Consider the following 22,981-nt stretch of genomic DNA (forward strand, 5'->3'; position numbering starts at 1 on the left):
ATGATCTCAGGGTCCTGAGACTGAGCCCCCTGTTGGGCTCCACACTCAGCGGGGAGTCTTCTTGGGATTCTTTCCCTCTCTCTCCCTCCTCCTCTGCTCCTCCCCACTGCTCTCACTCTCTCTCTCTCTCTCAAATTAATAAATAAATCTTTAAAAAATAAAATAGGGGCACCTGGGTGGCTCAGTTGGTTAAGCATCTGCCTTCGGCTCAGGTTGTGATCCTGGGGTCCTGGGATTGAGCCCCGCATCAGGCTTCTTACTCAGCTGGGAGTCTGCTTCTCCCCGCCCCACCCCTGCTTTTGTGTGTGCTCTCTCTCTCTCTCTCTTTCAAAACAAATCTAAAAAACTAATGAAATAAATATCTTTTCTCTCCCTTGGAAATGTCCAGACACTTCTGGAACTAGGTAGGCTCTGTAAAGCTAAATCATTATTGTTCAGTGGAGACCTTACTGGCATTTGGGTGGAATGCTTCTTTGCTGAGCAGGTACTATCCTGATGTTCAGTGCTCCTGGACACTTGGGCACCAAATGCCAGTATCACCCACAGGTTGCTGTGATGGTCAGAGGCCAGCAGACATTTCCAAGTTCCTGTGGGAGTACAAGAGCATCTCCCTGGCTAAAAGCCCCTAAGTCACCTGGTCCATTCTTTTACCTTGAGGTCAGACTTATTCTTTCTCTGAAGTCATATCCAAACACTCTGCCATTTTGCTCACACAGACCCTGTCCCAGTTGGCGATGTAGAGAGAGGCTCCAGGAGCTCCCTTCGAGGTCGCTATGGGGAGGTCATGCCTGTGTACCGGCGGGACAGCCACCGAGATGTGCAGGCTGGCAGCCACGACTACCCCGGTGAGGGCATCTACCTGCTCAAGTTTGACAACTCCTACTCCCTGCTCCGCAACAAGACTCTTTACTTCCACGTCTACTACACGAGCTGAGGGCCCGCGGGGACAGGAGGCAGGCGGATGTTCGCTGGCTGGAGCGGGCTGCCAGCCGGTGCCTCTTGTTTCGGATAGGCAAGAGCTAAAAGTCGAGCGTGAGGTGCCTGACCCTCACGTCCTGCCTGGCATGCCTGACTGTTGACCCACGTAGCTTCTCCCCCGCTTGGCTTCTGCAGGTGATGGTATAGTGCTCCTGTTCTGTGGTCCTTGACTCACGCTCCTCTTGCTTCAGTCTCCAGCAGAAGTCCCTCTGGGAAGGAACCTGTTAGGCAAGAGCCTAAAGGGAGGTTGGTTGGGTGTTGTCTTTTAAATGAGGTCTGTTTTGGTCCAAGGTATTAGTCCAGTCGCTGCTCTCTCCTCTCCCAGAGCCTTTCCTGCAGATGTGTTTAGTGGCGCTCACTGTTCACCTGTTGGAAGTGCTGGAGGAGGAAAAGCGCATTGTGAAGGAGCCTCCTTGGATGGAGTGAGCTCTGTCCAGCCTCTCACCACTGCCATCTTCCCACCTGCTGGTTCTCCGTGGTCTTTAGCACAGGCCGGGAGCGCTCACTGCCTTTGGAGAGGGGGTCAGTGGTCCCCACTGTTCGACTCTGCTTCTTGGCCTCCACTTGCCTTTCCCCACGTCTGTGTTCCGTGCCCTTACAGCAAGAACGTCCATGCCATCTAAAGTGGTGATCACGTAGTTTAACGCCTGGGGCGGGGATAACCACCTCCATCACTTCCTGCTTCAAGAGTTCGCAACCCGTAGCCTGGGTGCCGGCTATTGGAGGGGAAAGGGTGGGAAGTAGGTACGGGATTGATCTCAGAATCCACATCTTTGAAAGTCAAGTGTTACTGCATTACTTTTTTTTTTTTTTAAATCAAAGAAGAAGGTATAATCTGAGAGAGAAGGTTAAAAAAATAACAACACTTCCGATTCCCCACCATGCTTTTTTATCTTTATGGTAGGAGTGTTATTTAGAAATTTTTCTCCAGAACCCATCGAATTTCCAGAGTTTCTGGATTTAGGTTTCTTGCTTTGAGGGCTTTAAACTTTTGGAGTTCGAAGTCTCTTAGAAAGGTTGATGAAGCTTCACTGTTGCTGCTGATTGGAGTTGTTCTTTACTAGGCCAAAGCTGGCTTCTCCCCCACGACTGCCTTTCCCACTGTATTAGCCCCGAGGCCTGGAGTGCCCGGGGTGGGGGAGGCTGTCATCGGTGGTCGTAGCAGGAGCAGCAGGGCAGGGCCTCGGGCAGAGAAGGGACCACTGTGGTTGTCTGTGCCTCCTTGTTTCTTATTCCTTGTGTTGAGTCTGTTACTGCCTTAGAATTTTGAGGAATAATTCGACTTATTTATTACCTTATTTATTTTTGTAGCACATTTCATTTTGCCATTGAAACAGTTTCCCTCTGTTTCTTAGAAGGCTTCTGTCTCCTTTGAGCCACATAGGCCACCTCTTCTGTGGAGTCAGATGACAATTTTAGGAAGAGTTGGGAGATGACCATGTTCCCTTCCTACAGGTCAGTCCTGGGATGCTTTGGGAGGACTCTGCCCTTCCGAGATAGATGATGCCATCTTACCTCAGCACTCCCTGTGACGAGTTTTAGGTTGTGAGGGACCTGGCCCATTCACCCAGGATGGAGTACAGAGGAATTGACCTGCCTGTGAGGGACATGGTATGGTTCTGGGATTTCACAGTCCTACTTTGAGGAGTCATCTTCATGACGGTTCCTTTGGCTCGTTCCGTCCTTGTGCAGGTGTCTCACGCCAAGACTCTCCCCACTACGGGGTCAGAGACTCGAAGACCAGGGCCCCTCACAGTAGTTCTGTAGCAGCATCTGGGTCCCGGAACAAAGGGCCAGACGGCCTGCACTTTCTCCGTTCCCCGGGGAGCAAAGCCCCAAGTAGGACAGGATGCTGTGGACTGAGCAGCACCTTACCTCCATTATTTTATATTTCAGTGCATTTTGTAGAAGATGACACTGGCCAGAATGCATCTACCTTGTAAGAAACTAGAAATTATGTGTGACTGATTGGCCGTGAAAAGCAGACTCTCTGTACATCACATCATCATGAGATAAGCCGAGTGAGCACTCTTCTGGCACCGGAGTTGAATCACGCCTTAGCTAAGTGAGGATAATCCTTATAAAAGATTTCTACTGAGCTGTTCTCCTTTCAGCTCAAGCCTTGCTTCTTGTTCCTGTTTATTATTAACTTCTGGCTTTCTCTTAAAAGGGAGCTGTCAGGCCGTAGCAAGCTCTCTGGGACTACACTGTTTATTTTTGCCGTGAGCTGCTCTGTGCTTATTTTCTTTGGCATCCTAGTTCTGGTGCATCAGGGAAGCCCAAGGGGCCTGTTCCTGTCACCTCTGTGTGCCTCTTGTCTGGGCACTTTTGAAGTCCTGGACATGGTTCCATTTCTTCCTTGCGCTGGTGTGTCTTTGTCCCATTAGTGCAAAATGGCTAACAGAAGATATTTTCACTATCTGATTCATTCCTCTTTTCCTATTCAATTTCTGAAATCACACTTTCGGGACCAAATATTTACTTGCGGAAGCACACGGAATTAGTGAGAATTTTTCAGTCCAGCAAATCCTCAGAGGTCGTCCTTTCTTTCCTTAATCTCTCCCTTTCCAAGTTTAGAGAACCAAACAGTGAAATCAGAGTCATCTGTCTCATCCTGTTCTCCAGAGCACAAATAAATACTAACAGTTGGAAGAGAGCGCTTTGTCATGGGAGAGAGATTGAAATTCTCTACACAGAGCGGCTGGCTTCTTAAATTTCTTCAGTTTGTTTAGCTTCGCCCTCTGTTGAGGCTTTTATAAAGGAAGACCTGTTTAAAGTGTTAATTTTTTTCTAACGTTTTATCACGAAACGTGTTCTGCAGACAGAGAACTTAAAAGAAGCAGATCGTAAACACCCTTAGGTATACCCACCATATAGGTTTTAAAATTATAAGCTGCTAATTGAAACAAAGACAATTCCCCCATTCTTTTCCTTTTGACAAGGGTCCGATTAGGGCGTTCCCTGCACGGACATCAGCTCTCCTGTGTCAGAGGGCCCCTGGCTTTTTAGCAGATTTGTTTCCTCCAGCGTGAGTTACTTGGGAGGTGGTCCTCCTTCATAAAAAAAAAAAAAAAAAAGTTCTTGATCTCCATCTTTGAAAAACTCATGCTGTATTTCCCTCTCCCTCAGGCCAGAGCTGCACTCTTTCCTTCTCTAACTGACCAGGTCGAGGGAGGGGAACTGTGAGGCTGCTCTGGAAGGACTTCAATCTGTTGCTTTACAACAGGTCCTCAGGTCTCCGAAGTTAAAACTTGATCCTCAGACAATGAAAAGCTTTAGAATGGAAGCAGGTAACAACTTCAAATGTGGCCATTTTTCTTTTCTTTTTAAATAATTCATGCACTTAAAGATTTTTTTTATTATTTAAGAAAGGAAATGTCAGACTTTTTAAAAGTTTATATTGCTCCTCATTAGGTGTATATGAAAGAGTTAAATCTGAGAATTTTCTGTCTTATATTAACCAGTGGGATTAGATATTATTGTTACAGAAAATATCGGAGTTTAGATACTTCTGGTGAACCCTACCCAGTTCCTCTTTGAAAGAATTGGGCAAATCTCAAATCCTAAAGTCTGTACCTTTATATTTTATTTTTTAAGACCACTTTTCTGCAGAAAGTTGCATTTTAACCCCAAAGTCTGTAATTCTGAGGTATGGAGTTGAGTGACCCTACTATTTACATTAAAGGAGTATTTTAGTGGAGGGTGAGGGAGGGACAGGAATGAAATAGTTTCGGGCAGCTTGAGGCCTGCCTTTTAAAATTGATAGTAGGGAAAAAAAAAAAAAAAACAGAATAAAATGAGGGGAAGGGAGATAAGCTGTCAAATGTATCCTGGACTTTTGCTCATATCCTAATTTTGTTTAGTTCTTTAATCTGTATTTTATGAGTTGGAATTGTTCTTTAAGCCGGAAGCCTTGCTGGTTCTCATTGTGTTTCTTGGAGAAACCCCAGCCCCCTTTGCTATCTCTTCCAACAGGATCGACCTTAGGAATCTTTTTGAGTAGGTCTCCTCTACTAAGTGTAATCCCCTGACCCGAGGCTGCATTTCATCGCCATATTCTCTGGGGCCGAGAGTCTTGTGCTGTGGAAAAGGGTGGTGAGACTAGCACAAGGCTGGGACGGGGAGCCGCTATGGCCCTGCAGCCCCAGCTGGTTTTAACTGTGGCCAAGATAGGGGTGAAATTGGTTAATTTTGACCAAAATCACAGAAGGGCCTCAAGCCACAAGCTGTGCCCCTCTAGGCTGACCCCCCTGTGAAGTGTAGGACTCAACATCTTCTGTAATCTTTGTGGGATGGTCATATACACGGCAGTAAATGGAATCGTTTGTTCTCCCTTCTGAGAGCTTCCATTTAGAATTTCTCCTGACCCTAAAAAGTCCACATCAGCCTCCTGAACTAGTCTCTTTCCACCTGGCTTAAATTGTATAGAGCTCCTGAGAACCTGAATTTCCTGGAAAAGGAAAGAGCACCATCCCTATAGAATCGCAGTGGTTGAAAAGAGTTGGAAGGTGAGTTTCTGTCTGAAGGAAGGCAATTTCATTTTTTACTGTGAGCAGTAGCAGTAGCACGTTCAGGGGTTTATGCTCTTTGGAGAGCAAGTGATCATATTCAGTGGGGGTTGGGTTGTGCTTGGGGAGCCATTCCTTTGGGAACTCATTAGGGAATGGGTGTCTAAAACCAATCACAAGCCAAGTGCTTTCCAGCAACCCTGTCTGTGGTGAGTATCTTTATGGCCAAAGTCCCAGTCTTCAAGGGCATGGAATCCTATCCCTGGGCTCTCATTTCCATACAACTGAGAGATAAAAAGGGACTAGGCTCCCTCCATTTCTCTCTGATATCTTGATTATTTACCATATTGTTTAGCATTGGCAGCGTGGTATCTAAGGCCTCTGTTTACCTGATTAACCAGAATTAAATAACAGTGTTTGTTGAGGGGTAAGTCAATCAGTTTCGGTTAGAAGTAGGACTGGGGAGAAATTATGACTATAGTCCCATATTGGGATAGCTGGGTGACTTGTGTAGGACTGTCCAGCCATCCGTTGGAACTCTTGTGAACCTTACCAAGTGAATGAAGAAGCTGTGTCAGTGAAATACTGATGAAGACAAAGTATTTGAGTTGAGTAACAGATAGAACAAGCCCTCCATTTGTGGGAATGATGGTCTGTCCCTGGCTGTAAAGGTGATTATAATGTGAGTTTGTAGCTCCTCGGTGTTCTCAGAAGTAGAAGAACCCTCTGGGAGTTGGTTCGTGGTAGCCGCTTTCCTGGAAAAGGGGGAGGCACCCAGAAAAACACCGCTTTGGCTCAGTGGGTACCTGGTCATGGTCAGTGTCACCCTTTTGATCCAACCCATCCAGCACCTGTGAGCACTCCTTTGACGTCTACCCACTTATTTAGATTCTGAGATTAGGGCAGGATTTGGGACCCAAAGGGTGAAAGAAAACTTTGGTAAGTATCGTGTGGCCAGATTTCAGAAATCACCACTCCCTTTGAAGTGTTGCCTCTGCCTGAACCACAAAGGCCACACAAAGCCCCTGCTGTTTGAATCTCTTGTCATTAAGCTAAGAAAACCCACTTGCCCAACACCTTGTGATGGGGTTCATTTACAAATAGTCATTCCCCCACAAAAACCAAGTGCAAAAGTAAGATGCTAGCTTTGAAATTATTTGTGGTCCTGGTCAATGGTTTGAACCCATGATCTAATTTACCATTATATGGACTTTGATTTTTTTTAGGCCCCAGGCATGTGGACCAGAGTTAATTTCATGGCTCTTCTTTACACTGAGACTTGAGGAGAAGGTGTCCCAGAAATCTAGATATATAGGCTTTATTAAATGCCATAGTTTTCTGTCCTTTTAAGTACAGAGTGCATATAAGGGTCAAATAATATATGTGAAATGACTTTCAGGGGACAAAGTGCATTTTCCAAAAGTTCTGATAGAGGGTCATGAACAAGTCTAGAGTTTAGGTTTGGAATAGTCTAGTATATAGGGTTCCAGAAGAACCCTTAGCTAACAGTCAGCTTTAGGAGTTCTCTTCCTGAACTCACTTCTTCACTCAGGTTTGATATCTCTCTGTCTAAAACGTTCCTTGTTACTGTTGTTGATTCTTAGGTTCAGGCCAAGAGTCGTATGGAAAACATTATTTTAATTTCTTCCCTCATGTCTTAATTAGTACATTTTACTAAGAAATTCCATATTAAGAACCCAACGGACATCCCTTTCTGAGATTATTGTCCCATAAGTGAAGTTGTTTTTATTTAATCAAGTTGAATTTCTTTCCAGGTAGCCATATTCAAGAGCAAGTGAAGTTTAGAGAAGGCAGTCCTGTAACCCATGACTCTGGTGTACCCATTTGCCCTTAGTGATGGGAATCGTTTTGGAAATTCTCAGAAGAAAGTTGCTTTGTAATCAAAGTGATAGATTATAAGAAAGCCAGACTTTGGGTAAGGATACTTGGAATAGAGGGAGGTGCTTGCAGATTCCTAAACCACTTTATGCCATTTAGCTGGTATTTCTGAAAGGCCTGCTTTGGTGCCATGCACTGAGATCTGTCAGTTGTTTGAAAGATGATTATGCCTTCTTGGCAAATTTTTAGGGAATTGGCAACTACAAAGGCATTCTTTCCTACTTATTCTCTTATCATGCATTGGCACTGATGTTACATACAGAAAGGGGTCTGGAAGGGACACAGTATCACCATCTTTTAAGTACAAAAATAACCCAACAAGTCCTTTATTGCAGTCATCTTATTTTACGTGTCCCCTGAGAAATGCTGTCAACATTTCCTATGATTTCTAAGAGCTCTGTACCAAATTGTCATTCAGTCGTTTTGTCCTGCTGAGTGGTTTTTCCTTTAAAATACCTTCTCTTACCACCCTGTGGCTTTGAGTGTGTTGCTGTGATACACAGATGATTCCTGGGCTATGGTTCCTTAAATAGCTCAGTTCTTGTGTTTTTATATTATGTAACAGATTTGTGATGCTTTTGTGCATTTCTTTGTCTTCTCTTCCAAGTTTTGAAATCTGTCCTAAATAAACTTTTTCACTATGCACCTGAAACATTTGAGTTCTATCTTAATGAGCCTGATTTGCATTTTACATTTTTTATTCATCTCTGTATTTTTCCTAGAGGAAAGATATTCTATAAATCTATATGAATTATTCTGTAATCTATTGATTACAATATAGATAATGTATAAAAATTCAAGAAAAATTAACAATTAAGAAAAAAACTGAGAATGAGATTAATGACTGATCTTTCAACTGTGTTTACATTCATGGCAGAGTACTACATACTGGGAACTAAGTTTGGCCCAGTGGCAGAAAAAGTGGGTTTAGAGCAATGATTGGTAAATGGAACATTATAGTGTTTAATTGGTGTCTGGTTTCCAGTGATGTTCATTTTCCAATTAACTTTCTGTGTTCAAGTTTGGAACTAGTATAGTGGACACCAGGTTAATCATGAACACAGTCTGGGTGATATTATTTTCATTTCAGAAATAACACCCTAAGATGTCTTAGACATCTCTTAAAATGTTGCCTGTGCACATCACTTGGGTTTATTACAAAATGAGAAAATCTCCTAATCTGACCAGGAAGGGTACCATTGAAATCTTCTCTTCAGTTGTATGTGTGCTTCTACCCCAAGCCTGTTAGATCTTTCTCTGCCTTCCCTTGCAACATAGTTCAGAGGCTGATGTATAAAGGAGGAAGAGATTGGAAATAATTATGAATTAAATGAATATAATCTGCCTACCATACTATAGCACAACCAGTAGAAAGCTCCAGACTACATGGAGCTAGGGGTCTTCATGAGTTATGTTTGGGTGTGCTGAATGTAATATGTCTCCGCTAACACATAACATGCTGAAAGTTATTTATTTATTTATTAAAGATTTTATTTATTTATTTATTTGACAGACGGAGATCACAAGTAGGCAGAGAAGCAGGCAGAGAGAGAAAGGAGGAAGCAGGCTCCCTGCTGAGCAGAGAGCCTGATGTGGGGCTTGATCCCAGGACTCTGGGATCATGACCTGAGCTGAAGGCAGAGGCTCTAACCCACTGAGCCACCCAGGTGCCCCTGAAAGTTATTTATTTTTAAAGATTTTAAGTACTCTCTACACCCAGCATGGGGCTTGAACTCACAACCCCAAGATCAAGAGTTACACACTTCACTGACTGAGCCAGCCTGATGCCCCATATTGAAGGTTATTTTTTAACTTTTAAAGGTACTACTCTCAGGGCACCTGGGTGGCTCAGTCTTTAAGCGTCCAACTCTTGATTTTGGTTCAGGTCCTGATCTCAGGGCCGTGAGACTGAGTCCTGCTTCGGGTCTGGGCTGAGCTCAGAGGCTGCTTGAGATTCTCTGTCTCTCCCTTTCCCTCTGCCCCTCCCCCTGTTTTCTCTCTCAAATAAATAAATAAAATCTTAAAAAAAAAAAAAAAGAAGGGCACTCCTGTCATTTCATGGACCCTGACATAGCTCGGGATTGGATTCAATCTGATGTGCTTTAACCCATGAGGTTTCGGCTAAACTCAGCAGCCATGTTAGTTCCCATATTCTCCCGAAGTGGAATGATGCCTGCTGGGCATTCTGGAATGGAGAACTAATTAAGTCATGTTGAAAAGTTCGGAGGAGCCTATATAATGAGTCCTTATGAGCGTGTGTGTTCACCAGTGTGTTCAGTGAGCTCACTACTCTCCTTAATGGATACGTATTTTGCTTTGGAACAAAAAATCCTGTATATTTTTCTTTGTCCTCAAGTATTTCCTGGCAGCTCCTCCTTCCGGTTTTCATCCTTCTAAAGCATTTGCCAGGACTTCCTACTTCTGTAGAGGGGAAAGCAGTAGCAGGCCACTCCCGCATCTGCCCATCATCCCGTGGCCTCTGTCCCCGTGGCTGCAGGTCAGGTCTCCCTGGGGCCTCTGACCAGCCGGAGTCAGGGATCTGCCCGTTGTTCTCCACAGGCCCCACAACTAAGGTGGAAATGAAGGACTTGACTTTTACCACCCACTCAGCCTGTAGAGAGGAGCTCCTACTGGAAAATATCCCCTAAGTAGGTGACAGTTTTGAATTGAGAGATACATCTGACCCCTGAAAACAAGCACTTAGTTGCAGATGTGAGGAAGTCACAGAAGAGCTGGTTTTCAAAGCCCTTTAGAGAAGCCTCATTATTGCTAAGCCTCGGAGCCATACGGAAATCTTTGCTCCTTCATGATCTTCTAAGGCCCCCAAAGAGGAGAGACATTCCAGGAAGAGAGGGGGTCGCCAGCCATGGCTGTACAGGAAAGACAGGTTTCCATCAAACAAGCACTGAGGGAGCAAGGCTAGTCACCCTGCTTGGCATGGGGGGGGGGGCGCGGGTCAGGAGTGCAGCCCTAGAGGAGCTCAAGGGAGCTCTGCTGTCATGCAGGGAAGATGGTTTAAAAATGCAGCATTCTCTCATTCCCTGGAGCACGGCTGAGTTCCTCTGGGAATAAAGAGGCTTCTGTCTCCCATGCACCCAGCCACAGGTCCCCGGAGAAGGGTTCCCAGTGCGGAGGGCTGAAGCCGGCAAAGTCTCCGGTCTCCACATCCCTCAACGACAGGTCAGCTGACCATGCTGGTGTCCCGGACTCCACAGAGGGCCCTTATAATCCATTAGGCTGTCACACAGAGTGACAGCCTCACTCTGACTCAAAAACACAAGCCCCGAAACCAGACCACTCTCCTTTCTCATAAGCTGTGCTCCTTCAGCAAGGCCAGAGCCTCTGCACATCCCAACACCTCTGTCCCCACGTTCCTTTTCCACCCCTCAGTTCACCCTGAGTTGGTGGCTCCCCAGGCCTGCCTTGTCTTGCAGGCCCACAATTCCCATCGCTTCCTCACAGGCCCGGTCCCCTGAAGCCCACGGGAGACACTCAGAGTCGTCATAGGCCCTGGAGAGCACAGACACTCTCCTTAGGTTGGGGTGAAGAAGGTGGCAAGGGTGGACCCCAGCCCTGGTCCTGACACCAGCCTGTGGTGCTGCCAGCTGTGTGGAAGGCTCCCGAGGTTTAGGCTCTGGCTTCAACAGACAAAAATCTCCTTTACGAAAACATCATGAGAGAAAAAGATGGATGGACCACTGTCCTCCTAAAGCCAGTGCAGCCGAGAGTCACAGAAGTTCAGTCACTTCCTCTGAGTGGTGCGGATAATCCTTGTGGGATGCCCGCAGAAACCCAGCACTTTCCAGGTGCGTCACCTCAGAGGAGCCTGGGATGAGTTTCTCTGGCTTGGACACATTTCTCTTTTTGTGGGGCAAGGTCAGGTTTGTCTTGAGTTTGAGGGTGGAGGGGTCTGGGGTAAGGCAGCTAGAAAGGGGAGCCTCAGAAATGGGACTCCAAGGATCTCTGCTGAGCCCGGAGGAAACCCCACATTTGTTCTCTCCTCCTTCCATCCACCCACAACTGATTCTCAGTTTCTATCTGACATACACCAGAGAAGTCCTGCTGGGCTAGAGGACCAGAACTATGGGAATGTTGAGGAAAATTATAAAGGGAGTTTTGTGCCACAGATGAGGGATGGTTTCTTTAGTGTTTTGACAACAGAGGCTGTATCACCTCTTTACCTGACTTAGAATTCCTTACAATCCATTAGGCTTTTGCCACCAATTTTAGGATGGTTGATAGAGTCCCAGGTTAAACGAGTTAATACTCTGATAGTGTTCAGGAGGAGACCTGGGGCTGAAATATGGCAGCTCTCGGAAGGTATTTTGGATCAAGACAGACAAGCAGACAGGAGACAGACTAACCACACTGAGTTCCTCGTAGCCAAGTAAATTTCCCAGGGTAAGTGAGGGACAGGAGTTCAAGAAGAGCAAGGGCCCTGTGGGCCACATTCCCAGTCACAAGGTCACATGTCCCAGCTCCCAGGTGGGGAAGTTACCACCGGGGGTCACTGCAAAGCTGGTGTCTTTAAAACCTATGGGGCCTTTAATCCCCTTCAGTTGCAAATGTCCAAATCAGGTGCAAATCCTGACCCCTGGGCTGAGGAGATTAGTCTCTTGAATCGAAGTTTCCTGGAAAAAGCCCATGTGGGAGCTTTGCCCAGTGGGGCAAGTCTGGAGTAAGCTGAGGGAAAGATGGTGGCAGGGCCAGTGGAGCCACCGAGTCTCCCTTTGTCATTGTGGTGTCTCACGTACCGTGCTGGACTTTTTTTCTGGCTCATCATTGGCCAGAACCAATGCATGTCGGGAACAAGAGTGGCCCATTTGGGTCATTCTAAAGCCCGGAAACCAGGTTCAGGAAAGAAAGGTCACAAAGGAACCCGGGAGAATGGGAGAAACTAGGTGCCCTGAGATGCAGGCTGAAGAAAAGGGACTCGTGGCTGAGAGTGGTGGCTTCCTTCTGAACCGGACACATCTACCTGAATTCACTGTTCAAGCCTTAGCCATGCAGGGGAAATGAAGTCCCAGGTACAGGACATAAAAGTCATCTTGTTCCACTTCCAGAAGGGACCTCACGGTAAGCTGCTAGCTGGGTGGGGTCTGGAGCCTGCCTGGGTGGTGGCGGGTCACGCTGCCCAAGGAGGAGCCTGCCTCCGATTCCCAGGACACTGCATGACGATTTATTCCAAGTGCCCACTTCCGGGACTGGTCTGGAGAATGCTGGGACTCCTGACGGTCTGGGACTGGGTTGAGAGGCCCCGCTTCCCACTCCATGCCCCAGTGGACCACTTACTGGTACTATTCTAGCCCTGGGAACTCAGCTGGTCACAGAATGCTTTCTTTCCTGCTGCTTCTATCTGTTCTCTTCTGGATCTGGTCTGATTCTCTCTGGCAGGCTTTTGGATTTCTTTCTCTCCTGGCCCAAATGCCGGGGGCTTCCAGCCAGGAAGAATGTTCACCTTCTGGAATGTAGCTCAGCCTTAACTGAATAATCTGGAGGCCTGGGCTTCCGTTTAATCATCAAATTTCAGAGTGGGCATTCTCTGGAGTCAGGTACAGCTGTGGGGATGGGAAGAAGCACGCAGGCTCCCTTACGTCTCTCTGGCGCATCCGCCAAGCATCTTAGGCTACTTTCTCCCCTCACCTTCACGATTGCCCATGATGCAGATGACTGGTGATGTTCCTACCTCCCTCCCTCCCAGCATGCTCTCCCCCGCGCTACCTGCACTGGACAGAGGAGGGAACTGAGGTGCAAAGAGGTACAGTGGAAAGGCGGATCCAGGGCTAGAGTCCAAGTTCAAGTTCAGGTCTCCTGCTTCTCCATTTAGGGCTCACTTGTTTCCAGGTCTGTTCAGCAACCCCGGCTTCTGCTCCTGCACCTCTCCTGCCCCCTCACCCATGGGGCACAGTTGGGAGAGCTAGGCCCTCAGCTCAGGGGGTGTGTCTGGCTGCCGGCAGGGGTGAGACACCTGGAAAGCCTCCAAAGCCAGCAGTGTCTTGTTGATGCGGCTGATGGTCGGATAGGGAGTGAGATCCACCTTGAACCTGTGGCAGAGAAACACCTGTCTAACACCATCTTCACACTGGGTCTGCCAGGGCATAGGGAGACTGTCCTTGGAGCAGAGAGGGAGGCACAGGGGCGGCTGGATGAGGCCCCAGGGTCTGACCACCTGAGGACCAGGTAGTTGCCCGGCCACATGGGAGTCTTATTCACAGGTGGCTCTGGGGATGGGCGGGTCTCATGCAGGACCGTCAAGCATCCCTATCGCTACTGTTCCTATTCCAAGCAATGGCTATTCACCGAGAACCTACTATGTGTAGAGCACAGTGCTCATAATTTACATGCACAGATAACCGCCCCACCCATGTCAGAAGCTTCTCAGGGGCACTTCGTGGGTAGGAACATCACCATGTCCCAAACGGAGAGGCACTCTTCTGGACGCCTTCCAGGGAGGTACTCTCTCCTGCCTCACTGAAGGGCTGATGGGACGAGCAGAAGAGAGCTCCCTGCCAGGTAGGGACATGGCACCTTGGGGGGAGCAGGCTCCTGGGGTGGCTTCTTCTAGGGGTGTCTACTGGGCAAGCCACCGCCTCTTAGGAGCAGAGGCTAGACAGGATCGGAGGGACGGTGGTGGGCATGGTGGGGGGACACTGCACTGATTTCTTCCACCGGGCTCTTCCAGGCCACAGGAGCTGGGAAGGCCCAGCACAGGGGGCTCCTTGGCCAGTCTAGGAGAGTCTCTGCGTTAGAGGCTTCCCCAGTAGCTGTAGTTGGGGCCTTACTGTGAGAGGAGGCGGGACATTTGGAGGGCAGGGACCAGGTGAAAGAGGGAGGCAGGCGGGGCTCTCTCTTACCTTTCAGCGTTTGCCACCTGAGGCACTAAGCAGAGATCAGCCATGGACACCTGCAAGAGGGTTGGGGGGGTTGCGTCAGGATGCACGGCCTGGACTCACAGCCCCTGACATTCCTGTCTGCTTCTGGCTCTTCTGCCCCATCCCCACAGCCCCAACTCTCTCTCCTTCCCCTCACGGGCCTGTCTGGGTCTGTGCCTAGAGCTGCCATGCTTCTCCCAGGCCAGGCTCCAGCTGTCCTGACAGCCAAGTCTGTGGGTGGCCAGAGAAGCTTGGATTGTCTCAGTGGATCTTCTCGTGCTTGTTAAAAGCTCCCATCAGGGCACTTACGGAGGGCTCCTAGCAGGGAGGAGACACCTCAGGATGGGGGAGGGGGCCCTGGAACCAGAATTCGGATCTTGGTCCCTCTCCGCACCCCCCCACGCCTCCTCAGGAAGCTCTCCGGCCGCACCCACCCTGGGGGTGGAGAGAGACGGCTGCTGCGGGAAGGCCTGGGGAGGGCTTACCTCATCTCCCACACAGTACTTCCCCGCTGTGCTCCGCAGGATCTGCTCCAGAGCTGTGGGGAGGACATGTGAAGAATCTTACTCTGGGCACAGAATGGACCTTGGGCCCCCCAGAGTTTTGAAATGGGCAGCTCTCTGAGGGACTGGCTGGGGCCCGTGACCGAAGGAATAGGCCAACCAGATCTGGACAGAGTTCATGGGGACGTGGGGACAGATAATGTTTCCCTGGGCTCCTCAAGTCCAGCTGCCATTCCCTCCCCGAGAAGGGACAAGGCCGGCCACTGGCCAAGGGGGCAGCTCTCACACGGACGTGCCGGCATGTTGCTGGCCTTCATCTGGCTGGAGCGGGCAGTGAGGCAGAGCGTGGACCGCCAGCTCCAAGGGGTTGTGGGTCTCAGTGGCTGAGGTTCCCAGAAGTGCCCAAGATGGAGGCCAGGTCTGGATAACACCCAGCCCTACTACCTCCTCAGCCCCGCACCCCTCCCCTCAGCCATGCCATTGTCAAGGGCAAAGAGTCGGGGAGGCTGTGTCAGATGCCCTGGGCCCTAGGCACAGGGGCCATTTTGGAGTGGTCATAGGGCGGCTTGCAGGAGGAAGGACTCACCGTTAAAGCCAGTGTGGATGACCTTCTGGGCCCAGGTCAGCTGGTTCTCCTGTCCCACTTGCTTTAGGATAGACAGGTTCTATGTAACCAAGGATAATCGGTGATTGGCTTTAGAAGCCAGGCTGGGCCTGACCCCCAGCCAAGTCCGTCAGGGCAGCTTCGTTCCCACCCGCCCCTGGCTCTCCGCCTGTCCTCTCCTGGGCTCCATGAGCCCCTTCTCCCTACTGGGGCACTGGGAGGGAGCGAGGGATCCCAGCAGCTGCCTTCTCAGGTTGCTCGAGTGGCTCCTGTGGTCTGGCAGCTTGTGGCCCTGGCAGAGACGTGCAAGGTGGGGGCACAGGGTGCTGCCGTGGCACTGAGTGTGTGGCCATGACCTGAGGCCCATCTCCTCGGCACACAAAGCATCTCCCTTACACGGCTCCTTGTGAGGGGAGCAGGGTGCGGCATGGGGGCGGGGCTGGGACAAAGGAGCACAGGACTGGCTTGCAGGAGATCTGGGCTCTGGTTCCATCCTTGCAGCCCTGGAGCCATTTTACTTGAACTTCAGCTTCCTCATCTGTAGAACGGGCGTCTGTCTGCCCCAACGTCCTTTGTTAAACAAGACAAGGTAACTCGGGGATGAAAGTTTGGTGCACGGTCTGGGGTCCTGGGAGCTGGGGCTTGCTCTGCCACACTTAGTTGAATGACTCTGCAAACTCTCCACCTTTCTGGGGCCATCTCCTGATTTGCAAAGTCAGGAGTTAAAACAGATGAACTGCTTGAATACTTGTTTATCTTTTTTACCACTGAAAACGTTAAAAAATAAAATCTTTTGAGACTCCCAATCTAGAATACAGAAGAGATGAGAGGGAGGCTCTTCTGGTTAAAGGCGGGGAATGGGGGGGTGGCCCAGAGCCTGTGCTGCTCAGCCTCACCCCTGCCACATGGCCCCTCCCCCTCCTCGAGCACCCCCGGATGAGTCCAGGGGAAACCTGGGACTTCTCAGAATGTAGCTGGGAACCTAGCATGGCAGCTGATTTCTGGGATCCCGTGCCCCTCTGCCATATGAGCTAGATCTGCGCCCCTGAGAATCCCTCCCGACCTCCTGCCACCCCCACTCCCAAGCTGGGTGCCCCACCGTGGCACCTCACAATCGGCATGTGTCTAAAGGTAAAAGTGCGTGAGGGGAGGCATGCAAGAGGCGTGCAGGGGTGCAGTCCAGAGCCGCACCTGCAGGGGCTGGATGCCACTGGCGATGGTGTCCGAAATCATGCGAACCTGGGCCCTCTTCTTCGGGTCTTGTGGCAGGAGGCGTGGAGTTGGCCGAGTTTCCTCCAGGAACTCGATGATGGCCAGCTGTTTGGAGGGGAGCAGTGAGGCATGGGGAGGGCACGCGGACCCTGGACCAGAGTGACAGGGCCAGCAAGCTCCTCCTTGACCTCAGCTGGAGCCCGTGAAGCCCAAATTCCCCAGGAAGGAGCTCTTTTTGGACCCTCATCCTGCAGAACTTGTCTCCCCATAGGCTCGTCTCCCTTCACTTCCCTGAACAACCAGGCAACCTTCCTCCCTCTGACAAGAACTTATCGTGTCCCTGCTAAGGGCTAGGAGCTTGGCCACGCAAACCAGAGCTGGGAGGGCCTCTTATTCAAAGGGCGCGGCTCTCGCCAGGGACCTCCAGGCCCTGCACTCACAGACTGACTTATGGTGATGCCATCGATCTTCAGGGTTGGCACCTGCTTCATGGGATTCAGTGCCTGGAATTCTTGAGAGAACTGTGGAGACAAGGACCTGATGAGCGAGGCAGCCTGGCCCCAGTTGCCTAGAGCAGAACCAGGCCAACGGGAAGACCTGAGGCCTGCAGCCCCCCTGCACCTTCCTCCCCTGGGGAAGGTCCTGGCTCCAGAGAGATGCCTAGGGGATCCAGGCCGTATCCCCAAAGCCAGTGGCTGCTGAGCTCCAGGATTCACCCCAATGGCCCAGCTATGTGTTTTTCCCTGTACCTCACACTGTGGCCATTAGGGCACGTTCAGGGGTCCCAGCATAGGGCAAGGACCCACTCACCTGGGGTCAGGCACTGAGAGACCAGGCCATGGCATAGGGCCTGGAACCTGGGCTCTTTCCCATGGCTCCTTGAGCTGCACAGCCTGTTCACCCCCCCAACCCCCAGTCCCACCAGGGAGAACCAGCAGCTTCACCTCTTGGGGGGCAGAAATCTGCTGGGTCCCTCTCCAAGACTTCTAACTCCCACATGGTGGCCTGGGGGCAGCCTCCTCACCTGCTGTCCCTGATCCTTTATGAGGTTGATAGGTACGGTCTCATAGTCGATGCTTTTCAAGGCCAGAGCTACGAGAGACAGCAGAGTCAGGGGACAGCTTCTGGCTCTACTTCCAAGGGCTCCATGAAGCTGCCAAGGGAGGTGTCTTTCTCCACGCTGCTAGGTGATCAAGGCCCAGCTTGGCCTCCCCCGTCTCTCTAGCTTCCCAGGTCACCACCTGTTCCCCTGCCCCAGGTCTCTGATGCTCTGCCTCTCTTGCCCCTGAACTCTCAGAGCTTTACTCTCCACTCCCCCATGGGGTCCCCGTGTCCCTGGGCGGTGCTGTCCAGGTATGTGCCCGGGCAGCCCGGGAGCTCCTGGAGGGCAGCAGGGAGGTGTCCTAATTACCTCTGCCCCCTCCAGGTCCTGGAATAGTACTTGTTTGCCAGAGACGTGCAATTATTGCCTCAGGAAGGCATCCAAGAGCCAAGGAAGGGGGCTCAGGTGACCCCAAAGCACACACACAGGGAGGGGTGACACCCGCCAGAGAAGGATCCCTTTCTCATCCGTTTTCTCTGTCCTCAGACTTGTTGACTACTGACTCCAAGCAGAGCTTCGGGGCTCTGTGGTGGTCTCATGGCATTTGCTGTGACTCCCAGTGACCAGATTTCCTCTCTGTGCCCTTCGATCCTTTTCCTAAGCAAGTCAAACAAGTGAAGACTGTGTGTGTGTGTACGTGTGCAGACATGCACTGAAACATGGGGATGATGGTCTTGGAGGAGTGAGGGGAGGAGGTGGAGACGTGTCACAGTGTGAAGAGAGCCTGGGAGACATGGGGCTCCTCCTCTGCGCTGGTCAGCCCCACTGTGGACAAGTGGCGGGAGCCACGGCAGCCCTGCAGAGACAGCACTCCTGTGGCTCGCATCTGGCCAGCTAGGGCAGAGGCTCTGGGCACAGGGGAGGTATCTTCGTGGGAGAAATGTGTCCTCTGGCCCCCCAGTGCTCTTGCCTACTGATTCCAGCAGACACCAAGTGACGGTGGGGTGGGGGAGGGTCACGGTGGATGGCTGCCCGGTGAGGGCCAGACTCCCGGAGACAGACTGCTCGCGTTCAGATTGCATCGTGTTTGCTAGCTGTGCGGGACAAGGAGCTTGCTGAGTTAATGAGCCTCTTTGCCTTTGTCTCCTCATCTGCCAGGCAGCATGGTGCAGGAGTTAAGAACATGGACTCTGGAGTCAGACCACCTGTTTGAATTCCATCTTGGCCTCTTGCTAGCTACATAGCCTTGGGCAAGTTATTTAAGGTCCCTGTGCCTCAGTTTCCTCACCTGTACAATGGGGACAATAATGATGTCTCCCTCCTAGGGTGCCGCTGACACCCTAGGAATCATGTACATAAAAACACTCGGCACGGTTTTCCCCCAGTATGAGCGATGCCAATGATCTTCGCCAAGGGCTGTGTTAAGCTGAGGGAGGGCAGGGTCAAGCTGGGACTACACAGGAGGGCCCCAAGTTCCACTTCCATGAAGCCTCCGGGGTTGACACAGACCAGTTGTTTAATGTGCCAGATGAAATGAGATAAGAACTGAGGAAGGCCAGCTGTTCCCTGCCAGTTACCAAGCACCTCTGGGTTTTGTGAACCTGCTTTAAGCGTGGTTGCTAAGTGGCTTTGGAAAGCAGTGTGGGAGAAGGAAGAAACAACCACCCTTCCTGCTCCCCCCACTCTCCTCCTGTTGGACTTCCTAGGCAGAGGTGACCTAACAGAACAGACCTCTGTTCCCTGCCAGCTTGTTGCTCAGGGCTCTCTCTACCCCCATCCCCTCCCACCGAGGCTCTTGGTGGAGGCTGGGCTCTTACCGATTCGAACTCTCCATGAGCAGGAGCTCCGGAAATAGGAGTAGAGGATGGGCTGAGGAGAGACAGGATAAGGATGCACATTAACCCGTGCTCATGGGGTTCTCTGCCCCTAGGGCCTACTGGGGCGGCAACAGCCCTCAGCCAGGGGGCTCCAAGCCAGTGGTTTCTTCCCATCCCACCAGGCCTCCTTCCGCACCTCAGGAAGACTCAGAGCTCTCTGGGTCAGAGGCCTTGGGAGTTATGGGGGGTTCCTCAGCTCCAAACTGTCCAGTCATGCATCCCTGAAGTCCAAGGGGCCCCCAAAGGGGCAGCCAGCCTGCAAGTGCCCTCCTTACCTTGTTAGACTCAGTCATGGTGTTGTGGTGACCCTTGGCCTCTCAGGGAATGGCCCCTCTCCCAGAACTTGCAGAGCAGGGGGAGGAACCCTGAAGGGGGTGGGATCCCATGAGCCAATGGGGAAGCTGGGTGAGACAGGCTTCGGGAAAACTTTGTGGTCAGAAAGGGCGACTCTTTTCAACCTGTGGGAAGCTTTTTCTGTTCCTGATGGAACCAGGTTTGGTGTCCTGGTTTGGAAGCAGCAGTTCACGTGGTGCTCTGGGCTGAGAGCTGGTGTACCTGGGGTCTGATCCCAAGGCAGGAACCCGCTCTGCATGACCTTGGGCAGATCCCTGCCTCCTTAATCCCTAGTCTTTTCTCCCTCATCCGTAAAACAAAGGGTTGCCTTAAAATGATAGCTGAATTCCTTCCAGCAGTGACAGAAAGACCAGGAATTCTAGTTTTTTGACGCTTTGGTGACCCTCTCTTTCAGCTCACCACCCACCAGCCCTCTAGGTTCTCAGCTGATCTCATAAAAATAGCTGAGGGGATAAGCCCATTGACTCCAAAGCCAAGGTCACAAGAGGACAGCCCACAGTGTTCTGTGTGGTGTACGTGTACTTAAAAATGTTTCAGTAGGGGGTGCCTGGATGGCTCAGTGGGTTAAAGCCTCTGCCTTCAGCTCAGGTCATGATCCCAGGGTTCTGGGATCGAGCCCCGCATCAGGCTCTCTGAGAGCCTGTTTCCTCCTCTTTCTCTCTCTATCTGCCTCTCTGCCTACTCGTGATCTCTCTGTCTGTCAAATAAATAAATAAAATCTTTTAAAAAAAATGTTTCAGTTGGTTGCCAACATCAACAAATCAGGATGTTTCATATACAAATCCTATTTGTTTTTTCTTACAAAGGCAGAGACAGTGGTCTTGGGTTCCTGAGTAGCAACAACTGATAGGAGACAATTAACAGCCTCTTTCAGTCATGGCATGCCCTCTCTGATCTGCCCTGTGCCCTACCTGGCCCTCTTCTTTCATTTTTGTTACCTTGCGGCACTGGAGGAGGCTGAGTGTGTGATCTCTGATCTGAAGTTTAAGAGACTCAACATTAAACTTCCCGGTGCTTCTTGAGTGATCAGCATTTCAAAGCAGGGCCCAGGATGGAGTTATCAGTAATTAGCTCTCATGCATCTTTGGGAAGACGTAGGTGTATCCATATGATGAGGGAGAGAGAACACAGCAGAACTTCTAGATCACCCCTGTCTACCATCCCTCTCACTACAGATATTTCACTCAAGTTCCCTCTGCCTTCTGCACCCCTCAGCACATCAAACTGCTCTGTGACCCTGCTTTACCATCCCTGAACTACCAATTCATCTTCTAGGTGGGCAAGGGCACTGTGGAAACCTAGGCCCTTCCAGGTTGGTTTCCAGGTCTGGAAGTTCCAGCCTGTACTGGAGACACTTTTGTGGGGAAAGTAAAGATGGTCCTGGTTCGGAGAGCAGGTGATAGACAGCAGGTGTCTTTATAAGGGGAGGAGTTAGGAGGCCAAAATTAGATGTACCCTACTCCAAGGTACATCCCTGTCCTTGTCTGATCAGGCTGGAAGGGCCCTTGGGGCCATTTGGCCGGGACTGCTGGTGAGGGATGGGACCACTGGAGAGCCTCAGACATTAGCCTGGAATCCCTGGAGAAATGCCTTACCGAATACTAAATGTTCCATCTTGACCTGTACTGAGGGTGACCACAGAGTCACTGTGAATGCCACTGCTCTCCAGTTTCCTGCTTATGGACCATCGAGCACCTTCTGCTCTTCCTCTTACCAGTGATAACTATATCAACTATCCCGCGATCCTTTTTGCACTTGTTTTAAAGCCCAAGTAAAATATTCATCTCATTACCACTCTTAGAGGAACTTCATTTCCAATTCAAATATGGATTCTGACCACTCTAGCAGATTTTATTTTAAAACCATTTCTCACTCATCGTTTTTTTAAAGATTTTATTTATTTATTTGACAGAGATCACAAGTAGACGGAGAGGCAGGCAGAGAGAGAGAGAGGAGGAAGCAGGCTTCCCGCTGAGCAGAGAGCCCGATGTGGGACTCGATCCCAGGACCCTGAGATCATGACCTGAGCCCAAGGCAGCGGCTTAACCCACTGAGCCACCCAGGCGCCCCTCACTCATCGTTTTGAGAGAAAGACTCCTAAAATCCCATTTGGGAGTGGGAGAGCTATGCATTATTAAGGTGATGCTAATTCCACCCAGTGTGCCTGCCACCTTGGTGGTTCTCAAACTAGAATAAGACTTCAAAACGGGGGCGCCTGGGTGGCTCAGTGGGTTAAGCCTCTGCCTTCAGCTCAGGTCATGATCTCAGGGTCCTGGGGTCGAGCCCCACATCGGGCTCTCTGCTGAACGGGGAGTCTGCTTCCCCCTCTCTCTCTGCCTGCCTCTCTGCCTACTTGTGATCTCTCTTTCAAAAAAAAAAAAAAAAAAAAAAAAAAAAAGACTTCAAAACGTTCATGGGGGCGCTTATTAAGCATGCAGATTCTTGGGTCCCTTCCCCCAAAGATGACCCCAGGGAAACTCCCCAGGTGATGGAGAGGACTTAAAGTGCTACTGCCTCCCCACCCCCCAACCCCAAGAGCTCTCTCAAAGTGCAAACCACCCGGGAAGGCCCTACGCTAACAGAACCCGTCGGGCCGACTGGCCAGGAAACAGCACGCGGGATGTAAGGAAGAGGGAGGCAAGGGACGACGTCTGGAAAGCCCGGCAGAAGGGACAGTGAGAGACAGGTGAAGCGCGAGAGTACAGCGACTCCACAGCGCCCCGCACACTCCCAAGAGCGTGAGCCGCCCGCAGCCCCAACCTCCCTGGACTACAAGCCCCAGCGAGCAGCTGGAAGCGGGCAGCGCGCAGGCGCAGAGCAGAGCCCGCGAGGCGCTCTGCATGCCGGGAGTTGTGCGTTGTGGAAGCCGTAGGAAGGGGGCGAGCGGCGCACCTTTGACCCCCGCCCCTCAGGGTTTCTCATTCTCAGTGGCGCCCCTATCCCCGGATGTGTGGCACAGACCTTCCCGGCTTGCATCTCGCAGCTCCGGCCACCCTTCTTCCAGGCCGGGAGACTTCGCGCCTGGGACTCTCCGACTGGTCCCGTACTGAGGCCCAGTGAGGCCCCGACACGTCAGAACCAGCGCTTCCGTCGTGGTAAAGCGAGGGGTTGGGCTAGAATGATCTTTACGGT

The 22,981-nt window shown here is 50.7% G+C and overlaps 2 protein-coding genes across 6 annotated transcripts in view; one reads left to right on the forward strand and one right to left on the reverse strand.

Moving 5' to 3' along the window:
* The window catches only part of LOC111148614 (transmembrane p24 trafficking protein family member 8), a 49,779-nt gene extending 45,721 nt beyond the window's left edge, over positions 1-4,058 (forward strand). For all 3 annotated transcript variants that reach the window (XM_022505338.1, XM_022505337.1, XM_022505339.1), the window contains one exon: positions 717-4,058. In XM_022505338.1, coding sequence (XP_022361046.1) covers positions 717-934 — 218 coding nt within the window. In that variant the 3' untranslated portion in view covers positions 935-4,058. The remainder of the gene's footprint in view (positions 1-716) is intronic.
* A 5,761-nt stretch (positions 4,059-9,819) lies between these two features.
* LOC111148474 (glutathione S-transferase zeta 1) lies at positions 9,820-22,961 on the reverse strand. 3 transcript variants are annotated; one of them, XM_022505040.1, is made up of 9 exons: positions 22,811-22,955; positions 19,436-19,487; positions 17,601-17,668; positions 17,017-17,097; positions 16,556-16,681; positions 15,347-15,425; positions 14,743-14,795; positions 14,240-14,289; positions 9,820-13,429 (listed from the first exon to the last, which is right to left on the reverse strand). In XM_022505040.1, exons 1-9 carry the CDS (start codon positions 22,823-22,825, stop codon positions 13,303-13,305), a joined length of 651 nt encoding a protein of 216 aa, XP_022360748.1. In that variant the 5' UTR covers positions 22,826-22,955; the 3' UTR covers positions 9,820-13,302. The 3 variants fall into 3 exon arrangements, with proteins under 3 accessions (XP_022360748.1, XP_022360747.1, XP_022360749.1); XM_022505039.1 differs by lacking the exon at positions 22,811-22,955 and adding an exon at positions 19,771-20,178; XM_022505041.1 differs by lacking the exon at positions 16,556-16,681 and having other exon boundaries at positions 22,811-22,961.
* Between the last annotated feature and the right edge of the window lie 20 nt (positions 22,962-22,981).

This window comes from Enhydra lutris, unplaced genomic scaffold (genome assembly GCF_002288905.1).
Source record: "Enhydra lutris kenyoni isolate GAN:26980312 unplaced genomic scaffold, ASM228890v2 scaffoldscaffold20, whole genome shotgun sequence".
Lineage (NCBI taxonomy): Eukaryota > Metazoa > Chordata > Mammalia > Carnivora > Mustelidae > Enhydra > Enhydra lutris.